This window comes from Phalacrocorax aristotelis, chromosome 8 (genome assembly GCF_949628215.1).
Source record: "Phalacrocorax aristotelis chromosome 8, bGulAri2.1, whole genome shotgun sequence".
Taxonomy (NCBI): Eukaryota; Metazoa; Chordata; class Aves; order Suliformes; family Phalacrocoracidae; genus Phalacrocorax; species Phalacrocorax aristotelis.
The window spans coordinates 28,882,122-28,902,568 of record NC_134283.1 but is presented as its reverse complement, the minus strand read 5'-3'; the positions used below and the strand labels follow the sequence as shown (position 1 = coordinate 28,902,568).

Genomic DNA, 20,447 nt, shown 5'->3' with positions numbered 1-20,447 from the left:
GAGAACTGCAGAACAAGGAAAGGTTCTTAAATTGAGTAGGTTTTTTTGTTTGTTTTAAGTAAGATGATTTGGCACCTTAAGTACCAAGCACCTTAAGTCATACTATTGGAGGACAGCAAGTCCCAGCAAATTAATGGGTGTATTAGTTATAGCTGATGGTCTCATGCCTGCTCTTTGTCATGTTGAATGAATTTTATGAGCTTTTGCTGAGAGTGAAGGAATTAAATTAATGACTAAATAACTAAAGCACATCCCTTTTACCTTTCTGTTGTTCTCATGCACCTAAGGCGATGCAACTTCTTTTTTGTTTTCTTTTCTTTCTTTCCAAACACTTTAGAAGATGATCACAGTGGACCCATCAAATTTATTCACAGGATTAATTGCATCTATTTTCTGGTTTTGACAGCTACTTTTCAATATACTTATTCTTCCCTGTGTATGGCATGAAGCTTGTCAGGTAACTTCTCATTATTTAATCCTTGATCCAACACTGTCTTCCTAAAACCTGCTTTCTCGTGTTCATTAGCCAACTTTATTGTGCTCATCACTCTTTATTCAGGAAAGAAGATTTCAAAAACTTTTGTCAAAATGGATCACTTATGTCATTACTTGAAATGATAGATCATTCATCAATTATTGAGTCAACGCATTGCCTTACATTCTCTCTTGTCTTAGTATATGAAAGTGTACAAAGCAATAACCACATTGCAAAGCTTTGCCTTAGATTACAGTAACCTAAATACCAAGGAAAAATACATTTCATAATCCATCACTTCAAAGTTATGCACACGATCAAAATATTCAACTTGCAGTATATCATTTCCCATGTGCATAATCACTCAAACAGAGAGCTGTTGTATGATAACTGTCAAGTTCAATAAATCATGCGCTTTCCTATCTTTTTATTTATATATCAGACTAAGCCTGTTATTCTTCTGAGGTTTTCTACAGAAGAAATATAGAAAGATGGTTAGCTCTGTAGTACTGAGTAAGCTGGGATGTAGGCCTGGCCTAAAGAGACAGCACCAGTAAAGTAGCCAGTCAGTTCTCTCTTACTACTGTGTATATATATTACATATGGAAGTTCATTAGTATGAAAAACGGGCTTTTCTTAGAAAACAGTGTCTTATCTTGTTGAATCAGATTATATTGAATCCCCCCAAAAACCACAAAATATTATCTTCAAATGGAGAGAATAGGGAGAAAATTCAGTACATCTTTATAGGTCTTTTGAGCACTGTAGGTGAGAATAGTTTCAGAGATGAACTAAAACTCACACAGAGCAGGTCTGGAAAATATTAACAGAAAATATTGATGAGCTACCATAATTTTTCAATATACTCAGAGAAGCTAGAGAGTTTGTGCAGCACGCCATTGTCATCAACATGTTGCCAAAAGCACTGTAAAAAGTACAAAATACACAGCTGGTTTGTGTAGACACTTAGAAAAACCTCCAAAACAATGGACAATGAGGGGGACACTGGAGGGGGGGGAGATATTAGAAATTAGTTAAATTAAGACAGACAAAACAACAGAAGCATGTTAAAAAAATCTCAAAAGACCACAGAAAGAACTAGGACATGGTATGGTCAGTATTAATATATTAATCATGGGAAATAAGCACAACATTTAGAGTTTCCTTTTGTGCTGGTTTTGGCTGAGAAGGGGTTAATTCTCCTCACTGTGGGGGCCGGCTACCTTTCCAGCTTCCCGCGCTCTGCCGCGTGGCGGCGGGGGGGCTGGGAGGGGCAGGGCCATGGTGGGGGCGGCTGACCCCGACTGGCCAATGGCAGGTTCATTCCATACCATGTGACACCATGACCAGTATATTGAGGGGGGGCAGTGGCAGCGCGGGAGCGGCGCGGCGCCGGGTCGTCGGGCGGTGAGCGGCTGCGGCGCGTGCGGTTCGTTTCGGCGGTTCGTTCCCCCTCCCCCGGGGCTTTGCGCCTCTCGTTGTTCTCCTTTACACTGCATTTCTACTGTTGTTTCTTTTAATTTTAATTATTAAACTGTTCTTATTCCAACCCACGAGCGTTACCCTTCTGATTCTCTCCCCCATCTACCGGTGGGGGAGTGAGCGAGCGGCTGTGTGGGGCTGAGCTGCCGGCTAAACCACGACACCTTTCTATATCTTTGCTTACAAAATACTAAGGATGTGTGGAATATAAAACATAACAGAACACAAAATGGAACTATCTAACTATTTAGATCTAACACCACCAGGAATTTAGGGACACAGACACATATTGACTGAGACTTATTAATCAAAATGAATTTGCGTTTTTTATCTAAAGGCAGCATGTGATGAGAATAAATGAATTAAAATGCCAGTATCTTCTGTAACTTATATGGATTCACCACTTACCACATTTTTTTCCTAAATATTTTTAAGCATATGGTAGTACATCAAAAAATCATTTTACCGCCCTCTGTTTGGACCATCTATGAGACATGCATATCCGACACCTAGCGTTAACACTGCACATTGAGAATCCTCAGTCGACTCCTTGCTTCCACTGCTCTTAGGACAGTGAACAGGACTTGAACATTTTATTTTCCCTGATCCATCAGTGTAAGGAATGATTATTTTCTTTGCTCATTAAGAATACAAATTTGTGAAACAGATTGACCATCCTTTTATCTGCTGAATTTTCATTTGCTGACATAGCCATGTGATTTGACATAAAAACCACAGCCTTACCTATGAAATATGCTAGTAGGATGGCAAGCAGGACTGCAGCAGCAATTGCAGATAAAGCAGCACATTTCCAGCTACAATACTTTGAGGGTTTTTTCAGCTTGAACGCATTCCTGGAGAATGTATTTCTAGGTAACAGTCTGGGAGGTGGAGTATAAACTGTTCCTGAGGTCAACGGGTAACCAGGGGAAGAACTACTGAACAGTGGAGTAGTTCCAGAAGACGTCTTAAACAAGAAGTGCCTGAAAAAAAAATAAAATGGAACATAGTTGAAAATGGCAAGTCGTGTAGTTAAGAAAGAATATCTCCTACTCCCATTCCATTCCAGCTGCACAATGTGTTAAATTCAACTAAAAAGAAAAAGAATTTTGTGTGAAGAAATATGGAGATGAAAATTCTCAGTCTTTTTGCTACCAAAGCTTAACAACTGTCACTAAAACACAGCCTCAGGATATCTGCTTCATCCTTTCTGTAATTAGGTGCAACTTGACCAGATACTAGCTAAAACACCAGCATGACCGATGAAGAGTCTTTGTGTACCAGTTGAGTCTGCCCCTCTTAGAAGCGCGAGCAGTCTAGTGACAGAGCTCATTTTCAGAAGTGATGTCACTATCATTCCTTTTTGCCTGTGTTTGATTAGGACAAAGCAACTAATTGCACTACAAAATACATGTAACATTTATTAATATAACAGAACACGTAACTTCACAAGAAAACATGCTTTGAGTTCACAGGTTTACATTATTTGCCTGTGGAATACACTACCCAACAAATATCCTAAGGCAAAAAAATTATGAGTCTCATCAATGCTCCTGGCAAAAGCTGCCAGCAAAAAACATTAAGAACATATTGAGCAAAAACCATAGTCCTGTAAGAAAAGATCTTGCCAGAATTAGAATTAACCATTCTATTTTCTTTAATGGTACACAGGTTTGGTTTGAACAACTAAGACACTCACCAAAAGCACACGACTCAGCAGAATGAAAGAGGACTTCAACTGCCCATACATTTGTTTGGAAGAAAATAAGAGACAAAATAGGCTACCTAAAAAAAATCTCAGATAATGCTGCCAACACATTCCAGACAGAGGAAATGGAGAAAGCAAACTAGAAGACGGGCTTCTCTAGATCAACTTCTCACAGTCAGGAAGAACTGACTACAAGCATGTTCCCAGTCAATGATAAAAAGAGAAGCACAGAATAAAGGCAGTCATCTTCCAGAAGGCCACTTGTTTTGAGACAAAAGAGCTTTGAAGATGCGTTCCACACCCTATCCCTTGACAGCTCTGAAAAAAAGTGCTTCTTGTATGAGAAATGAATACAGTGAATTCTTCAATGAGGACGGAGATACTCAGTAATCTCCAAAACAAAAACCATAGCCTAAAGCAACCCAAGCCTTGCTTAAAAAGTAAAAATGTTTAACATTTCTATTCCAATCAGAATCCAGTATGTCACTCTCAAATCAACTGTCAGATCTTGAAAATCAATTCAGTCACCGTTAATTACAACAATGATTCAGAAGTTTGAAACGGAAATGTTTCCTAAGTACATTTTCCAACCCGTCATCATGCATATGCATACTTCCAAACGTAGAGTTTACTATATACTTATTATACAGAATAGCCGAAGTGATTTTAAAGAGTATTAAAGCATTTGTTTTGAAATGAAACCCAGAGCATAATAAATTGAATAGAATTTGCATACAGGTAAAAGACCATAAAAGGGAGCCTGGCTAGGTTTCTCAGTTTTATGACTAAACATTCACATTTGAAGACAGTCTCCGAAAATAAGGGTTTTTTTAAAATGCAATCATTAATAAACTCTATTAATGAACATGAAAAATCACTTAGTTTGACACTGCCTTTGTTATTATTTTTTTAAACCCCAAATGACCTTGGACATCCCTTGCAACTGATCAAAATTGAGTTTGTTTCAGAAAATATTTCAGTCACCTAAGGTAGTGGTAGTATTCACTGTCATAACTTTTTCTTTGTGCTTTGGAGACACCGCAGAAAATAATTCATACACTCAAGGACACAATTATAAATGGCTTTCAAAGCCTAACTCAACCAGATTAATTGTGTGTTTTGGGATTTTGTTTTTTTAAGATGCAGTATTTGTAAAACAAAGAGAGAAGTCAAATAAAAAGGGAATAATCTAACCAGTTACTTAACAGAAACATGCTGCCATTTTTTTCAAATAAAGTTACCCTCCTTTTTTCCTTATTAGCGAAGCTCATTAGACATTAGAATTGCTTCTTTTCTGCACAATGTACATGATCTATGAGAAAACACAGTAAAGAAGAATGCTAAAAGGGTTCTTCCCTCAAAATTACCTAGCCTTTTAAATTAAAAAAACACACCTTCCAGTTACAAGAAAGCAGGAAACAACGAAAGTCTGATTTCATGAACACTTCATTTCAAATGTTTCTTTACTTTGCAACAATTCAATTAAAATAACTGTTGGGAAAATGACGTTATCAGACTGGTTGTGTTACACTAGATCTATTGACACTCTTTTCCTTTTGTCTCATTAAAAACTGATTAACACTGGTTAGCAGAAGCCGTTTTAGTCTTTCCTGCTTGCTCTCTGGTGTTGGGAACAGAATACCACTTCCATGATAGGAACTAGAGATTGAAGTGGCGTGGAGTATGAGGAACGGAGGAAGGACAGAAGGCAGAGAGAGCTGGTGAGACAAAGACACGTACGGAGGCTCTTCTTTCCTTCAAGCGAACTGCATCTGCCTCAGCCCAGGACCCTCTTCCTAAATCCTCATGGCATGAGCGGCTCTTTCAGGTTTGGACTTAAGGGTCTGCAACAGAGAGTTCTTACAGGTCTTTCCTTTTTCCTGCCCAACAGCAGATCTCACGGAACCAAACTGGAAATTGCAGTCCTTGGCACTGTCTTTATCTGAATTGTCAAGGTTTTTAAATCCAGGAATTTTATGTCCTCTTTAGCTGAGAAGGCAGCTACAGTACCAACAGAAATTTTAATATAAGCATTGTTAAAGTAAACTCAGATATATAATGAAACTCTGTTCCTATTAAAATTGAATTAATGAATAACTAGATATGTGTTAATAGAACATGTCAATCATATACTGTTTCAAGTGAGAACAAAAAAAAAAGAAAAAAGTTCCACTGTTATCCACTTTGTGATACATGAAGTATATAAAGAAAACCAAAATACTTATCCATGCAAACACAATCTCTAACATATTGTTAAAACTGATCAGAACTTGATAGAAGCATAAAAGGCCAATTGAAATGGCTACATGGAATGGTGTTATTCTCAAAGCAAAAAAAGAAAAAATATCCTTGGATAAACTCTGAATTTTGTCACACCTGCAAGTCCCACCCATGTGGGACAGCATTTTGAAAGCTGAAAGTTCACTGTCTCCATATGAGGATTTCTGGCAAAGTGGCAGCCATTAGAAGATAGCACCCCATCTTGAAGTACAGAAATTCTGCCTTCAAAAGTTTAAAAAAGACATTTAACTAAATATATGTTAAATATCCACCAAGCCATTTTGGAAAATTGGCACTGCATTCAGAAGTTGGAGACCGGATTAGCAGAAATACCTTAAGTTATAGTAAAGATCATGAAAAAGACTGAGAACATAACAGACAAAATACTGGGACCCCCTGAGTTTTAAGTCTAGATTCAACTACTAATGGAAATAAATTTACTTGTCTCAACTCTATTCCTAAAGCCAATGATCTACAGCTATATTTTTATCTGGGATTTGACATGCTCTGGTACAACCAATTGTCTGTGGGCCCAAGCTGTACAGAGAGACCATGAGCATTTATCAACATTAATTACAGTCTCACAGCTGTAAGACTGGGAGGTATTGTACAATCACTGCTTATGAAAAGAAATTATCTTATTTGTACCCATTCACTTAATTTCAAACAAATTTAAATTAAAAACTTGTATATTCTCCGTCTTACCTGTTCACCTGTCAAATGCTATTAAGAAAAACACATTCTCTACCTCAGAGTTAATACTAATAATTTGATTTAGATTGGGACTAAATTTCTATTTGAAAGCATGGGACTAAATTTGCTAAGTCTCAGCCCAGTCTCCCTAATTTCCATGCATCATGAAGACATTCCTAAACTGGAAAACTACAAAATATGATTGCCAGTATACAACGATTCAGTAATTTAAGCATCCACAAAACCTATGAAAGGAGCTTGCATGCTGCTCAGACAAAATAAATTAGCCTTGTAGCTTGCTCAGGTCTCTCCTTCACTGCTCTGCAGCTTTCTGACCTGTAAAATGAACCCCCCTTTGTTTTAAGCAGCATGTGCTGCTGATGTGCTGGATCACAGACAGGGACCTCATCACTGACACCAGGAGAAAGGTGACATCTATGAAAGCCAAACTTGCAAGGGGACATTTGCCCACAATTCTGTGGACTAATGGTAAATGGAAAAAGCTATATTTTGCTTTCTTCATTAATTCAGAGCTCTCTATAGCATTTATTTTCCCACAGGTCAAAAGGACCTGTGGTGTTCAGGGAATAGTGATCTGACAGAGACTGCATTAACTTCCATATTCTTTGAGAGAACAATCTTTTTTTTCTCCCTCCTTTCTGGCCAGATTGTCATGGCAGCACACTGCAAGAATCAGTTGGGAAAAAAAAATTGGTTTTTGTGATGAAAAACTGTAATAGAAAGGAAGAACAAGCTACTTGCTAACATAAATTGCTTCTTTACCTCCTCATACTGTCCCCTAAGCTTATTCTGTGTGAGAAAGAAATAGAGATGTGATGTAATGCTTAAATTGTCTTTTTCATAGTTTTTTCATAGTAATTAATAAATAGAAAAGATACACACCAAGAGAATAGTAACAGCTCAATTTAGTGGTTCTAGGACTTAAAAAGTATCTTCAAGCTGTGGTAAAATCACATCTGTCTGTAATTTTATTGGACATTTATTCTTAGCAGAAAAAACCAATGAAATATAGAACATAACATGCTGGCTTTCCCTGGTGGGGGGGCAGGAATCGTCTGTGGTCTCCCAAGTCCTCCAAAAAAGTAGCCATGAGTCATTTTCTGCCAGTGGAAGCTTCAAAGTGGCTGCCAATTTCAGACAGTGAAGTTTTATGGCAGTTTTCTTACTTCCATTGAAAAACCCAAACCAAAAACAAAAAACCAAACCCATCACTGAGGAAAACTACAAGCTGTTCTTATGCCTTTTATGCTAAAATGAACCCTTGAGTGTTAGACTGGTGCAAGCTCTGGTTACCTGCGTAAGGGTGTCTCAGTCTTTCCCCAAATAAGCTTTGATTGAATGTTTTTCCTCGCAGTTTCTTGCAGAGAAACACAGGATTATCAGCCAGGTTTACACAGCTGAGGGCTCTCTGCTATGGCAAAATTACACAGAACTTTGCACCCTTTTTAGTGTCTAAAACACAGGGACTTAGGTATTCCCCAAATGCACTAAAGTTAGCAATAAAGGTTTAAAATGTTCTCTATGCATGTTGAAATTGTTATTATTGAAATGTTACAAGAAATTGTCTCAATCACTTAAAATCGACAGACTAAACTCAGTAAGACAGATTTTTCAGTGGGAAGCTATTTAAAATACACACTTACATAAATGAACCGGCCATTTTACACTAGCGTACCTATGGGCACCCTCATACGCAAATGCCTGTTGCAAACAGAGGACAGCTCTCATGACAACACACTATTTCAGTGTTTTTCAGCCTGCTGCAGACAATCAATTTGTAAGTAACTGCGCCTGGTGCAGGAACTGAGGACACTCTATTAGGCAGGGAAACAATAATTCAGAATCAACACATCAATACCAATGGGACACTTGTATCCACTGTAATGTAACTCTGAACCTTGCAGCAGCCACCCAGCATCCAGCACAGCTCTAATACCAGCTTCCCAGCTCTCAAAAGGTTCATGATTCCTTAAAGGCTGGGTTCTTCACATCCCCAGGCAGAGACCTCTAAAAAATGCAGTGTTAAGCAGAGTGTCATGGATGTTGCCTTAAGTACCAGACTAGCTTGTCACTGCCATCTCCACGCTCTCAACAAAGACAATTGGACACACGAAAGCACAGTAATTGAAAGCTGCCTGACAGGAAGGTAGGATGTTGTACAGACGCAGGTGCCAGCATTTGGGCACCCTGATCTGTCATATTACTAAACAAAAACAAATAGGCAACGTTCACAAAGCCGCAGTTGAAAACAGAGTAGCAAAAAAAAAGGCAAAGCATCTGCATAGTACCACAGCTGCAGCGTTAGCTGTGTACTAGATACCTTTTCCCAGGACAACTTGCATTTGATCTGGAAGATGTCAACTGAGACACTGTTGGATAAGCTTTTACAACCTTCTCTCTCTCTCTCTAAGCCCCGCTGTAAGCTGCCCCCCTCCAGCACCGTCCTGGGGCTCTCGCTGCCTGTGTTCCAGGCCTGGGTCTGGTACATCCCAATGGCACAGCCTTGGCCTAGGCTGCTCCGAAAGCTGCTGAGTTGTGACAAAGAGCTGTGAGAGAGTCTATAGAAAGATACGGTGAAAAATATGGAGAAAGGGTGAGTTGCTGAGATGCGGATCATTAGTAGCTCAAGAATTTGAGAGGGAGAACACCAGCATGGAAAGGCATAAAATCTGAAAGAGGAAAACCTGGAAAGCCTGGCAAGGGTGCATTGGGTTGAATGGCTGGTGTTGATGGAGTTGGTGGCACACGGCAGCTCACCCACCCCAGGGAGCTACAGGAGCCATCTACTACCTTCCTGACTGGTGCCTGTGTGGCCAAAAAAGATTCTGGGTGCCCACACACAGAATCTCACGCTCACACAGCCTGTCAGCTTAAATCCTCGTTACCTTTTGTATGAGTCAGCCAGTAAATAATTGCTTTACCCTTTACATTTATGCATCTCTTTCTTACACTACTGTTTATTCTCCAGGAGTGTAGCAATGAAACTGCTAGGTAGCAGCTAGTAAAAACTAACAGGAATAGCTACAGGCATAAACACAAAAAATCAGTTACTCTGCATATGTACTTTCATTAAATGGGAGCAGGATCAATAATGCAGATATAGGAAGATTCAGGCAGGTCTAAATCAGCTCAGACTATAGGACCTTTCCCTTCTTAAGGAGAAAAACTCTTTTCTGCTGTAAAGTTCCGAGTGGTATGTTGCACAGTGCAGTCAAAGTGATGAAATCCAATAATGCCTTCATTTGTTATTAAGGTATTGATGATAATGACAACAGTATTGTGCATTACAATAGGTCGGTTCATTTTTAGCTTTCTACATCAATTAATGAATGTAATTTCAAAACACTTCTATTTTAAAAGGCATACATGTAAGCTTTTCACTTAGTTCAGCTACTCATTTAACAAGACAAAAAGAAAAAGTACTAGCACCAGTGCTTTTTCAAGTCTATATATAATAACTAGAAATAATAGAATAGAATAATAAAATAAAATCTCTAAAATAATTTTGTTATCAGTCTTCATGTAAACTTTAAAAATAGAAACCTATATCACATCATTTGAGATTATATTTTTTTTAAATAAAAAGTAACACCCTAAACGTATCTGCCTCTCCTTGTACAGTCATTCACGCTGCCTGTTCATTCTGCACAACCCGAAACTTAAAAATGCAAACCAACAAGATTGTCAAAACATGCAATTATCTGCAATCTTGAAAAACTTCTTTGAGCTTATGTGTATGTGAGTGGGAGTATATCTAGATTGATTTTCTGAACCATCATTACATATCCAGCTTTTGTAGTGTTTTCCCTCCTTTTTTTCTCTCCTATCAGCATCTACATTTGTTAGGAAAATGATACTACAGTAGCCTGCTGAAAATGACCTTTCTACACTGTTTTTGGAATTCCTCCAAGTACACAGGCCAAATGTGTGTGAAGTCCTTGGGGATGACTTTGACTGTGCTTTACTCGACTCTTTAATTTTGATTTTTAGATAGGTGCAGAATCCACCTATACAGTTCCCATTTATTTGGAAAGTCTACACACCCTTCCTGCAACTTTCACATGCAGGAAAAAGAGAATGAAGGAGTCAGTTCCTGCCCTAGCCCTCAAACTTAGAGGACTAAACTGCTGTAGCTTATCTGCCTGTAGCCGCCTAGTTTAAGTGGTAAGTGAAAGCCACATAAGACAAAACAGAATTAGAGTGAGGAGTTCTTTCACTGTTCCAAGTAGCTGTTTGTTATGCTGAATATATCCTAGCAATTTGCAGCAACAAAAGGAAAAGAAATTTTGTTTCACTATTCTGTTCCAGAACATTTTGCATCATGTATAAAGATATCAAAATATTGAGACATTATTCAAAATAGGCAAACAATTGTGGAGAGCAGCTGTAACTGGGAACTTCTACACATCCAGAAACGTCAAGTTTATATATTCAGTTCAGAAGTTCAGTAGCTCATCTTGACACCCTAACACGGTACAGCATCTGAGTTCAGTATTAACAACATTTCAGATATTTAATTTCTTTCTTTAAAAAAAAAAAAGCAAAACAAATAAAAAACCCACCACAAAAACAAAAAACCCCAAACAAACCCCAAACACCTCAGCATTAAATCCTGCTCTTCATGTACTCTATTCTTGGCTTTTTTGGCATGACTGCTCTAGCTCATTCATCGCCACTGTGTACCACATTCACTTCTTCAGTGCGTGGAAGGCTGCAGCTACAGAAATGCTGAGCTCAGGTGTTCCCCTGCTATGATGCCCCATGATTTTTAGTTCATGCACTGCATTGGTACAGACTGGGATACCGCTCACATGGCTACTCCACCCATTAATCTCCCATTTCTGTCCCGACTCTCTCTGCCCGTCAGACTGGCAAAGGAAGAAATATAGCTTGACCCCCAGGAGCAGGCAAATATTTTGAAGAGCAACTTTTTTTTTTTTTAAGGCTAATTTTCAAATTGCTCAATCTTTAAAATGAACTTTGCTCAAATGATCCCATATTTGGACCACTGGTCTTATACTACAGCCCACAAGATCTTCTAAGGAAACAGATTTCATAATCACTACAAGAATGACCATTATCCTATCTCCTGAAATACAGGAAGAAACATCAGTATGTTACATTCTTGATTGAATCTAGTAACAGGTCCCTGTGAGCAAGCTCAAAGAAATTATACATACAAAATTATCTTTACAACTAAAAGATTTGGACTGAAAATATTTCAAAGTGTGAGACTAATTATGAGACTAAAGAATAAGACTAATTTCTATTTAATTTTGTCTTTTTTTCCTCCTAGATTAAGTATTATTAATTATAATGGTATCAACTAAATTAATATCAATATAAAGTACCGGAAAAGGCATTAGTACATTAGGCAATCTCAGTCAAATATCCATCCATGAAAGCTCTTCTGTTATCCTCGCTTATGAGTCATTCCGTTTCTGACCGGTGCCTGCAGATGGCCCCGTGTGAGGTTCCTGTACTAGAGAGGACTCTTGCAGTGCAAAGAGTGATGCAAACCTTCCTTGCAAAGCCATACTTTTCTCCCTGAGCACTCAAAGCATTTCAAGCTTTAAAGCAGAGCGCTGCCTCTCGAGCTGTCTGGAAGTAATGAGACCCACACCAGGATGTTCAAAGGTAGTATTTTCATCATTCATCCCCTTCGAAAGCAATGATTAAAGAAGCAATAAAGGAACACCTCTTAACTGGAAAATGTAGAAACCAGCACTTTGGAAAGGAGGGGGAGGAGATGGTTTGAAACAGACTGCAAGAGGACAACAAAAGTTAAAGAGTATTAAACAGCAGCTCCGAGCCTAAAGGTAAAGCATCTAAGTACTGCAGAAATGAACCATAAAGATCCCACCATAAAAATGCTGGGCAATGCATTAGTGCATCCTTAGTTAAAGATATTTCAACCCCTCCATTAGGACCCTTATTTCAAAGAAAACAGAACAATTACATAGCCAGCCTGGGGGTCTGCTGCAGCCATAAAGAAGCAGCAGAGTACAGAAGATATAGTCCATATTTGTTTGCCTTGAACCAGAAACAAGTGTACTAAAATCAAGCACACATCATTGGACATGTTTGAGGTCAGTTGGGTCGGGGCTCTGAGCAACTTGATCTAGTCAAAGATGTCCCTCCCCACGGCTGGGGGGTTGGACCAGGTGATTTTGAAAGGTACCTTCCAACCTAAACCATTCTATGATGCTATGATTCTAAAGAAATGTAATTAGCATCTCCATATAAGTATTTTGCAATCTTGTAACTCCACCAAAATCAACAAGCTACTGCAATACAACTAAGCATAATTCTGTAAAAAGTATAGAACAACACAGGGTACATGGAGAGCTGGGGTATAGTTGCCTGAGGAGGGTACATGAAAACATGTGTAAGCAGTAAAAGCTTACTCTACATCACAAAGAAAATATAATAAATGTGATTAAGCCCCCCATCAATATTGAAACAAGAGGTGGAGAAAGGATATATTTGGAAAATGAGCTGTCTCCAAACCGCCTGAACTTCACCCAAACTGCCTAAGACAGCAAAGGAAAGAAGGGAAAGGAAACACATCCTTACCAGAGAAAAAAATAACAACATGCAGACACACGTTGCATTATTCAATTATTTCAGTGCTCGGTAGTGTTAGATAAAAAGACGTCTGGAATCTAAATTGTGATCTGAGTTTTGTAGTGCTGACATAAAGCATTCCCTCCAGACAGCTCAGATACCACTTTTTGTTTCATAATCAGTAATGTGACCACTTGTGCATTAATTTCATTTGAAAGCAGAATCTACTAAAGTTAACAGAAAGGTGAAAACTGAAAGTTGTGAAACTCCTTCCTGATAAAGCAAGGTGCTGTCAGTGCTGGCTTTGCCTCCTGAGCATTTCACTACTGAGATTAATACACTGACAACAAGAAAAAAAATTTAAAGAGTAGTGTACTGCGAAGAGGCATTATTAGAGGAATCAATGTTTCACAACAATGCAAAGCTATAAAGTAAATGCTGAACTAAAAAGTGAGCAAAAAGGTGTCATTCTTTTTTGTGACTACTGGTATGAATTTAGATGAAATACCAGTTTTAAAGTGCAAGAATTACAAGCCAATTCTGAAAGTCTCAATGATTCTGCAGGCATCAATTTCAGCAAAACTCACTGTAAACCAGAAAAAAAAAAATCATCATCTTCTGAGTTAATATTCTTGTGATGAAACTTGTCATCAAGTCCTGTCAGGTGTGTAATTTCAGAAAAGAAGAAAAATCGATCCTGAAGCAACTCTGGAATAGTTTTAGAACACAGCAATCCTGTCAGGATGTTTACTAATATCTTAATGCTTGCCTATGACAAACCTATCTATGGAAAAGCTCTGATTAACTGCCGGGTACCTTTCAATCTCCAAAAATAACAGTATTCACAAAGTAACCTTTTGTCATCAGCATGAATACATACATATTCCCAGAGGTTTTATGATAAAAAGTAGAGAAGGGAAAGAACCAAAGTCAGTAATGGAATTGAAAGACTCCATATAGAGGGAATAGGCACAAAATCAGACAGTAAAAGACAAACAGCCAGGCAAACACCCAGTCCTGTTTCTCAGGGATGCAGTATCATTTGTGAATATCCCAAGGAATACCCTCCCTATAAAGTGGTTGGTAAAATAGGACAACCAGAAATGACATATTCCAGGTACTGTTGTACCCAAAACCAACTTCATATAAAAACAGATCGACAAGGCACAGTAGGGGGATTACTCTACACTGGAATTAAAAGTATGGTATAATCCTGTGGGCAATGAACCATACAGCAAACAACTGGACCGGCTGAATAGGACCGACATTTTTATCTTGTTGTTCTTAGGAATAAATACCAAATCCAGGATACCAAAATTAATTCTAAATAGTAGCAGATGCTCTCACAGAAGCAGCAGTTAAGAGCAGAGCTTCACTTTAATTTTATTTTATTTTTTTTGTCCAAAGATAGCTCCAAACCTTCAGTAAGTGAGAATCCCCTTCTTTTCTCTTTTTGGACATTTCAGGCTTCAGATACATGTATTTCCTTTTCAGCCCCGCCACTTATTCATGGCACCCATGTTGCCACTTTAGCAAAGTAGGGCAATGTGAATGAAGCCCCTTGTGAGAGTTCCGAAACTGGGCACAGGAGCACAGGCTGGGCACAGACTCCCCGCTCCTTTCAGTCTCTCAGTCTCATTTGTTCCCCATGGTGCTACAACCGCAGATTAACTGCTGGATAACAGCAGCCTGGATGTTGTAAGCTTCAATCCAGCTATACCAACAGCTCCCAAAGCTCCAAACCAGAAGGCAGTCTTTAATCAAACTCAGGGAGGGACTGGACTGAGGCTGCACGGCAGTGCAACTATACCATACCTAGCTGCTCTGGGTGTAATCCAGCAGAGCGGCATGAAATTCCTGGAAGGTTGCAATTCAAATGTAGCATCTCAGAAGCTGTGGCAACCAAGCAGCTGAAACCACAGTATGAGTCAGTGTTACAAGCAGCCCAGCTCTTCTACCTGTACACTGTCTTTACAGCTATCTGGGCAAGCAAGAATATTCTACTGTTCCAATCACTTTTTTCAGCACTGCAATGGCTAATTTTAAATGCTGGGAGATCAGCTCTGCCAGCTCCGCTATTTAAAACAGAAGTTAAATATGTTTGACATTCCATACCCCAAATGACAACAAACTGGAATATTTAGAACAGCAGCATGTCAGGCATTTATTTATTTTTTTTTAATCTGGCAGGCCTAAGTGCTGCACCTTGTCATTTATATGCAACTGTTTGCCCCACGGGCATCAAGCTGTTAACACGTACAGAAGAGATTAAAATGAGCTTGCATGTTGGATGAAATATAAATTAAAATTATAGTGCTGTCAGTCTTGAATCTGAGATTGTTTCTCAAGGTCTCCCAAAATGCATAATTTCAAATGAGCCTCTGTTTGTTACTTCAGGAAAGGCAAAATGTATAATTTTTCAGCAACACAGTCAATATGAATTATAAGTTGTCCCTGAGCCTGTGAGTAAAATATGCTGTACTAATACCATGAGTTGTGTATGCAGGGATGGTCCAAATGAATAGAAGTCTTTAAAAATGGGACATGTGAGCAGAGAGATTCCCACCTGTCTACCACGCAATGCAAAGCACATCAGAGGGTTGTAGTTATTCTAATGCCAATAATTCCCAATGCTGTGTCAGCCAAAACCTTCATTGACACAAAGTGAACTAAACCCCATCTTCTAACGAGCTGAACAGTTTTCTCTGTGCATTTCAGTGCAATGGCATCCCCCGGGGTGTCCGTCCATGTGACCCACCTGGTCTCAAGTGGGACGTTGCTGTTGAGCACCCAGCTGTCCTGGAGCTGCACAGACTCAGGGGTGGTGGCCAGGTCGTTGGGTGCCGGAGCAGGCGCATGGATCTGGTTCCGGCGATTTGTGAGCGAGTTCCTGTTGAGGGAGTTGGCAGAGGAATGATGATGGGACAGTGAATGGTTGTGAGGAGGCGGGAGAGGCGGCCTCAGCGTTGACTGGCTATGATGATTTGAAGGGCCTAAAATAGAAAAGAAAAATAAATCACAAATGCATGTTGATGGTATTATTCTCTTTGCCATTTTCAGTGGACCGCTGCCTGGAAAAAAAGCCAAACCACGCAAGCCTGCATGCCTTTTGGACCTGTAGGCATTAAAACATGGTTAAATCACATCAGTGATTATATTAGAGATCTAAACCAGCATTTTGAGATTGCAAAGTTGGGATGTTCTCAAAGACTATATTTAGATTTAAAAATACTCCTTCATGGATTCTCCCTGGAGAAAGGCTCCTCTTGGAGGAGCCAGGACAGCAGTCTAGCTTGACCTTTCTGTACAGCCACCCAGAGGAACTTTTTCCATCCTGTTTCTATGAGGGACTTTAAGGACATGAACCTTAATAGATTAAAAACAGCTTTTGAGAATACAGTCTTTAGGCTTCTGTAAAACTCCAACAGAAATTTTACCAATCAGCTTCAAACAAACAGTATTTGTGCCAGTGAAAGAAGACTGAACTCCAAATATGAAAACAGAGCAACAATGCAATGATGATATCTTTCACGTTCTTCCATGTGATCAGGATTTGGCCTGTATTTTTCTATTTAGCAATTCCTCAAACGCACACCAGAATCTGAAAATTATGCTACTCTTTCAGCCTCTTTCATTAAAAAATGATAGGTGATGTTTTTTAAAGACAAAGAAGGATATATACTTTTCTCATTCTTTGAGTACTGACATGTCAACACTGATAATGAAAATATATTTTTCTAATCTATAAGGCAAGTGGATTAAAATAAAAAGTACATGAGAAGAAAATAGAATAAGCAGGTGTCATTCTAGCATAGTCACTTTTCTAAACATAAATGCAGAATGATAGATAAGTTTAAGTGCAATTCCATATGTTGCAATAATTTACTTCTAATAAAAATAGCAAAAGAGATTAAAGAAAACAAACACTGTAAGTGGATTATGAACCGCACGCTTTAGTCATTATATCAAGTTGTAGTTTTCTAGTGAACAACAATCAGAAAAAGTAATATTAGTGACATTATAATTATAATGATGTATGTTTGTTTTTAGAAACTAAAGCACATTCTGTACTTAATGAATCAAACAGCAAAATAAAAAATCACAAGGGGAAACCATTTGCAGCTAGACTGGTCTATTTTTATACAAAACAATGAAGTATAGAAAAACTGCTGATCAATTAATATAAGTTAATTAAGGTCAATATTTAAAAACCAAACCAAAGTAAACCAAACCCACCCAAAAAACCAACAAACCATTCCAGGGAGGCTAATCGCAATTGAGAATCAGGCCATGCACCCAGGGACTGAAATCGGTGCATCACTTCAGGCTTCTGAATGCTAAAGTTCTTATCAAAACACCTTTCATAATCAGGGGGATATTTTAGACTCTCACGTTAAGCCATCCAAGAGAGGAGAAATAACCATCTCTTTTCTTTTGTAAAGGGAAAACCACCCAGTGTTGCAGCTCAAATGTTGGTGATCAGAGGGGCAAGCTGGCAGGGCACCCTGAGCTGCAGCGGTGACTGTGTCCTGCCTGATCCCCAGCATCCCTGGGACCAGCTCCTCCCCGGCACTGCTCTGCTGACTGCCCGCCCCAGGGAAAAGGAATGAAAGTGTCAATACAACCAGGGAACAGAAAGAGAACAGAGTGTTTTGGAGACTAAGCATTAATCTTCTTAAGCATTTTTGTGGATCTGGGGAAGCAGAGGCTGATGAAGAAGAGACAGAGGCTTAGTGGGACTTGTGAAGGCAAGTAGAAGTTGTCCCATGACAAGAAACTTTAAGGAGGGAATGATGATAAATTCTACATCCTTTCCATGCTGCTTTGAATCTGCACAGAAGTTTCTTTTTTGAATGTCTGTTGTCTGAATGCTTACCCTACGATACTGTCAACTGCTTTAAATACAAAGACACCTTCCATGAACACATCCTAAATTTTAGGGTCATCATATGTGCTGCTTTCCTTACTATTCTTGACTTGGCTATGCCTTATACCTAGGCTTGAAAGAGACTGTTCAACCCAGCAAACTTCGTGTTTAAAACCCCCATTTGGACCTCCTAGAACATAAATGTCTAATCTACACTCAGTCCTGTGCCATTCCTGAACAGCATGTGGAGTAAGACCCAGCAGGAAGGAAATGTGTTTGGACAATATCCACACGCATAGAAGCTTAAGTGGAATTACTCTCCTAGTCTGTGTTCTGGCTTTAAACAAAGCATGTTTGGATTTCAATAAGTGGATATTTATGAAGGATAAAATACAAGCTTGTGCCCTTGTGTTAAAAATTACTTCAGAAGTTTAATGTGCTTCATATTTTCTCAGCTTACTTTGGATGCAGCTTTTCCTTTTTGAGGATAAATATGGAAAAGTTATACCCACATAAACAAAAAAGTTTTGCTCTGGGAGACACAGTAGTGCCAGCAATATAAAGACTCTGAATCTTGCAACCACAAAATCATAGAGGCTGTTCTTAAACATGAGCCAACTGCACATCAGTAAAAATGAAGAGAATTTCTGTAAGATTAAGAAAGCAAGAACTGAATTCAAGTTACCACGAATTAATTTAATCTTCCTCAAGACTCAGTTTTCACACAGTAAATAAAATGTACTGCACAAAATAAGCTGTGCAGAAGTAACTGAACATATACTGCAGCTGCAAAGCCCCAGAAATCTGGTGTAAGATGAATGTAGCATTTAATATAGAATAATAAAACAAATAACAATATCACCGTTACATAGATTTTATATAGCGTATAGTAAAGCATATAAAAGCTTATATATATAAAAAAGAAGTACTAACTAGGGAGCATGCACACACACTCATGTATATATGAGAAAGATAAAAGCTTAATATGCTGCTTCTTTATAAACCTGTTTACATGAATGAAAAGCAGAAGCTGAACACCATTGAACTTGCCAGGGGTATAAAACTGGATTCACATCTGAATGTCTGAGCACTTCTTTATGAGCATCTTTGCCTAAAAACTTCAACATCAGTACCTGCAAATCTGCTGAGCTCGCAAGTTCAGAGAAGTAAATAATTTGTCCCGTAATAAAAGATCAGCAGCCTTAAGGACTGGCACAACGTATCTTACAATAGGACATGCTCTGCGGCCTCTTGCCGATTGTTTTATTATTTGGAAGCTCAAACACAATACGTGTCTTCATGGAGTACATCTGTCATTTTACATCAGGGAAGAGATTTTATTTTTGATAGAGCAGTTGCCAAAACTGGTTTGGGGAAAAACACTGAGGAAATTATGCATTTTCTCAATTATTACTTGAAATAAGGGTTTCGCCAGAATACACTATCTAATCTCAAACATTCAGGATTTAAGGAGAAGTCTCTTAAAACCACAATGAAAATCAGAGAATTGGAAATCTGAAATACTGGTACCTTCCATGTTTTGGCTTTTTTTATTTTTTATTTTTTATTTAAATTCACAAATAGACAAACATACCTAATTCTAAAGAATTTTAGCACACATTGATTGTGCTGAGCACTTCTGAAAAATCAGGGCCTGATGACCATATAATCAACACGCAATTCTTCAAGAGATCTTATAGCAGTCAAAAATATCAGCAATGCTCATTTCAAATGTGCAAATTAGAAGCTGAGTGAGGATAAATTGTGTTCTAATTAAGTAATCTGAGAATATAAAGTCTGATCTACATATCCTTAAAGTAATCGTAAACTATCCAATTGACTTATTTGAGTTTAATCAGAACCAAAATGCTAAAAACAGAAAAAAAATGTTTTGCTCTGTTCATTCTTTTATCCAGTAAAACAATTAAACAAATCAGGCTAGCACAGAGGTAAAAACAGCTAAAGATGATGTAAAATAGCACTTCTCTCCTTAAAAACAAACAAACAAAAAACCACCAAAAAACTAGCCCTGAGCATAATCCTGTCACTATGGCCTTCCTGTCTTTTGCATACACAGGAGAGAGTAAAGGATCTGCAGCCCAAATTACAGCCCCGTGGCTGCGGCCCCGCTGTGCACGGCGCAGGTTGGAAGCAGGGGTGCCATGGGAAGTGCTGTGTAACGGGCAGTGGCTGCAGATCCTTCATGAGCCTGTGCTGCTGCATCGTAAGAGTCTTATTCTGGCACGAGCCTGGCAACCTCAGGGATCAGGAAAAGCCACGGGATGTCACAGCATCACAGGTACAACAGCGACAGCTGCGTGCTCCTGAGCACATGCTTCCAAACGCCACTTCTC

At 38.8% G+C, this 20,447-nt stretch overlaps 1 protein-coding gene across 2 annotated transcripts in view; it reads right to left on the bottom strand.

Annotated features, from left to right (window-relative positions):
- TENM2 (teneurin transmembrane protein 2) overlaps positions 1-20,447 on the bottom strand; it is a 632,063-nt gene that overhangs the window by 168,257 nt on the left and 443,359 nt on the right. For both annotated transcript variants that reach the window (XM_075102131.1, XM_075102132.1), the window contains 2 exons: positions 15,985-16,219; positions 2,702-2,940 (listed from right to left, as the gene is read on the bottom strand). In XM_075102131.1, coding sequence (XP_074958232.1) covers positions 2,702-2,940; positions 15,985-16,219 — 474 coding nt within the window. The remainder of the gene's footprint in view (positions 1-2,701; positions 2,941-15,984; positions 16,220-20,447) is intronic.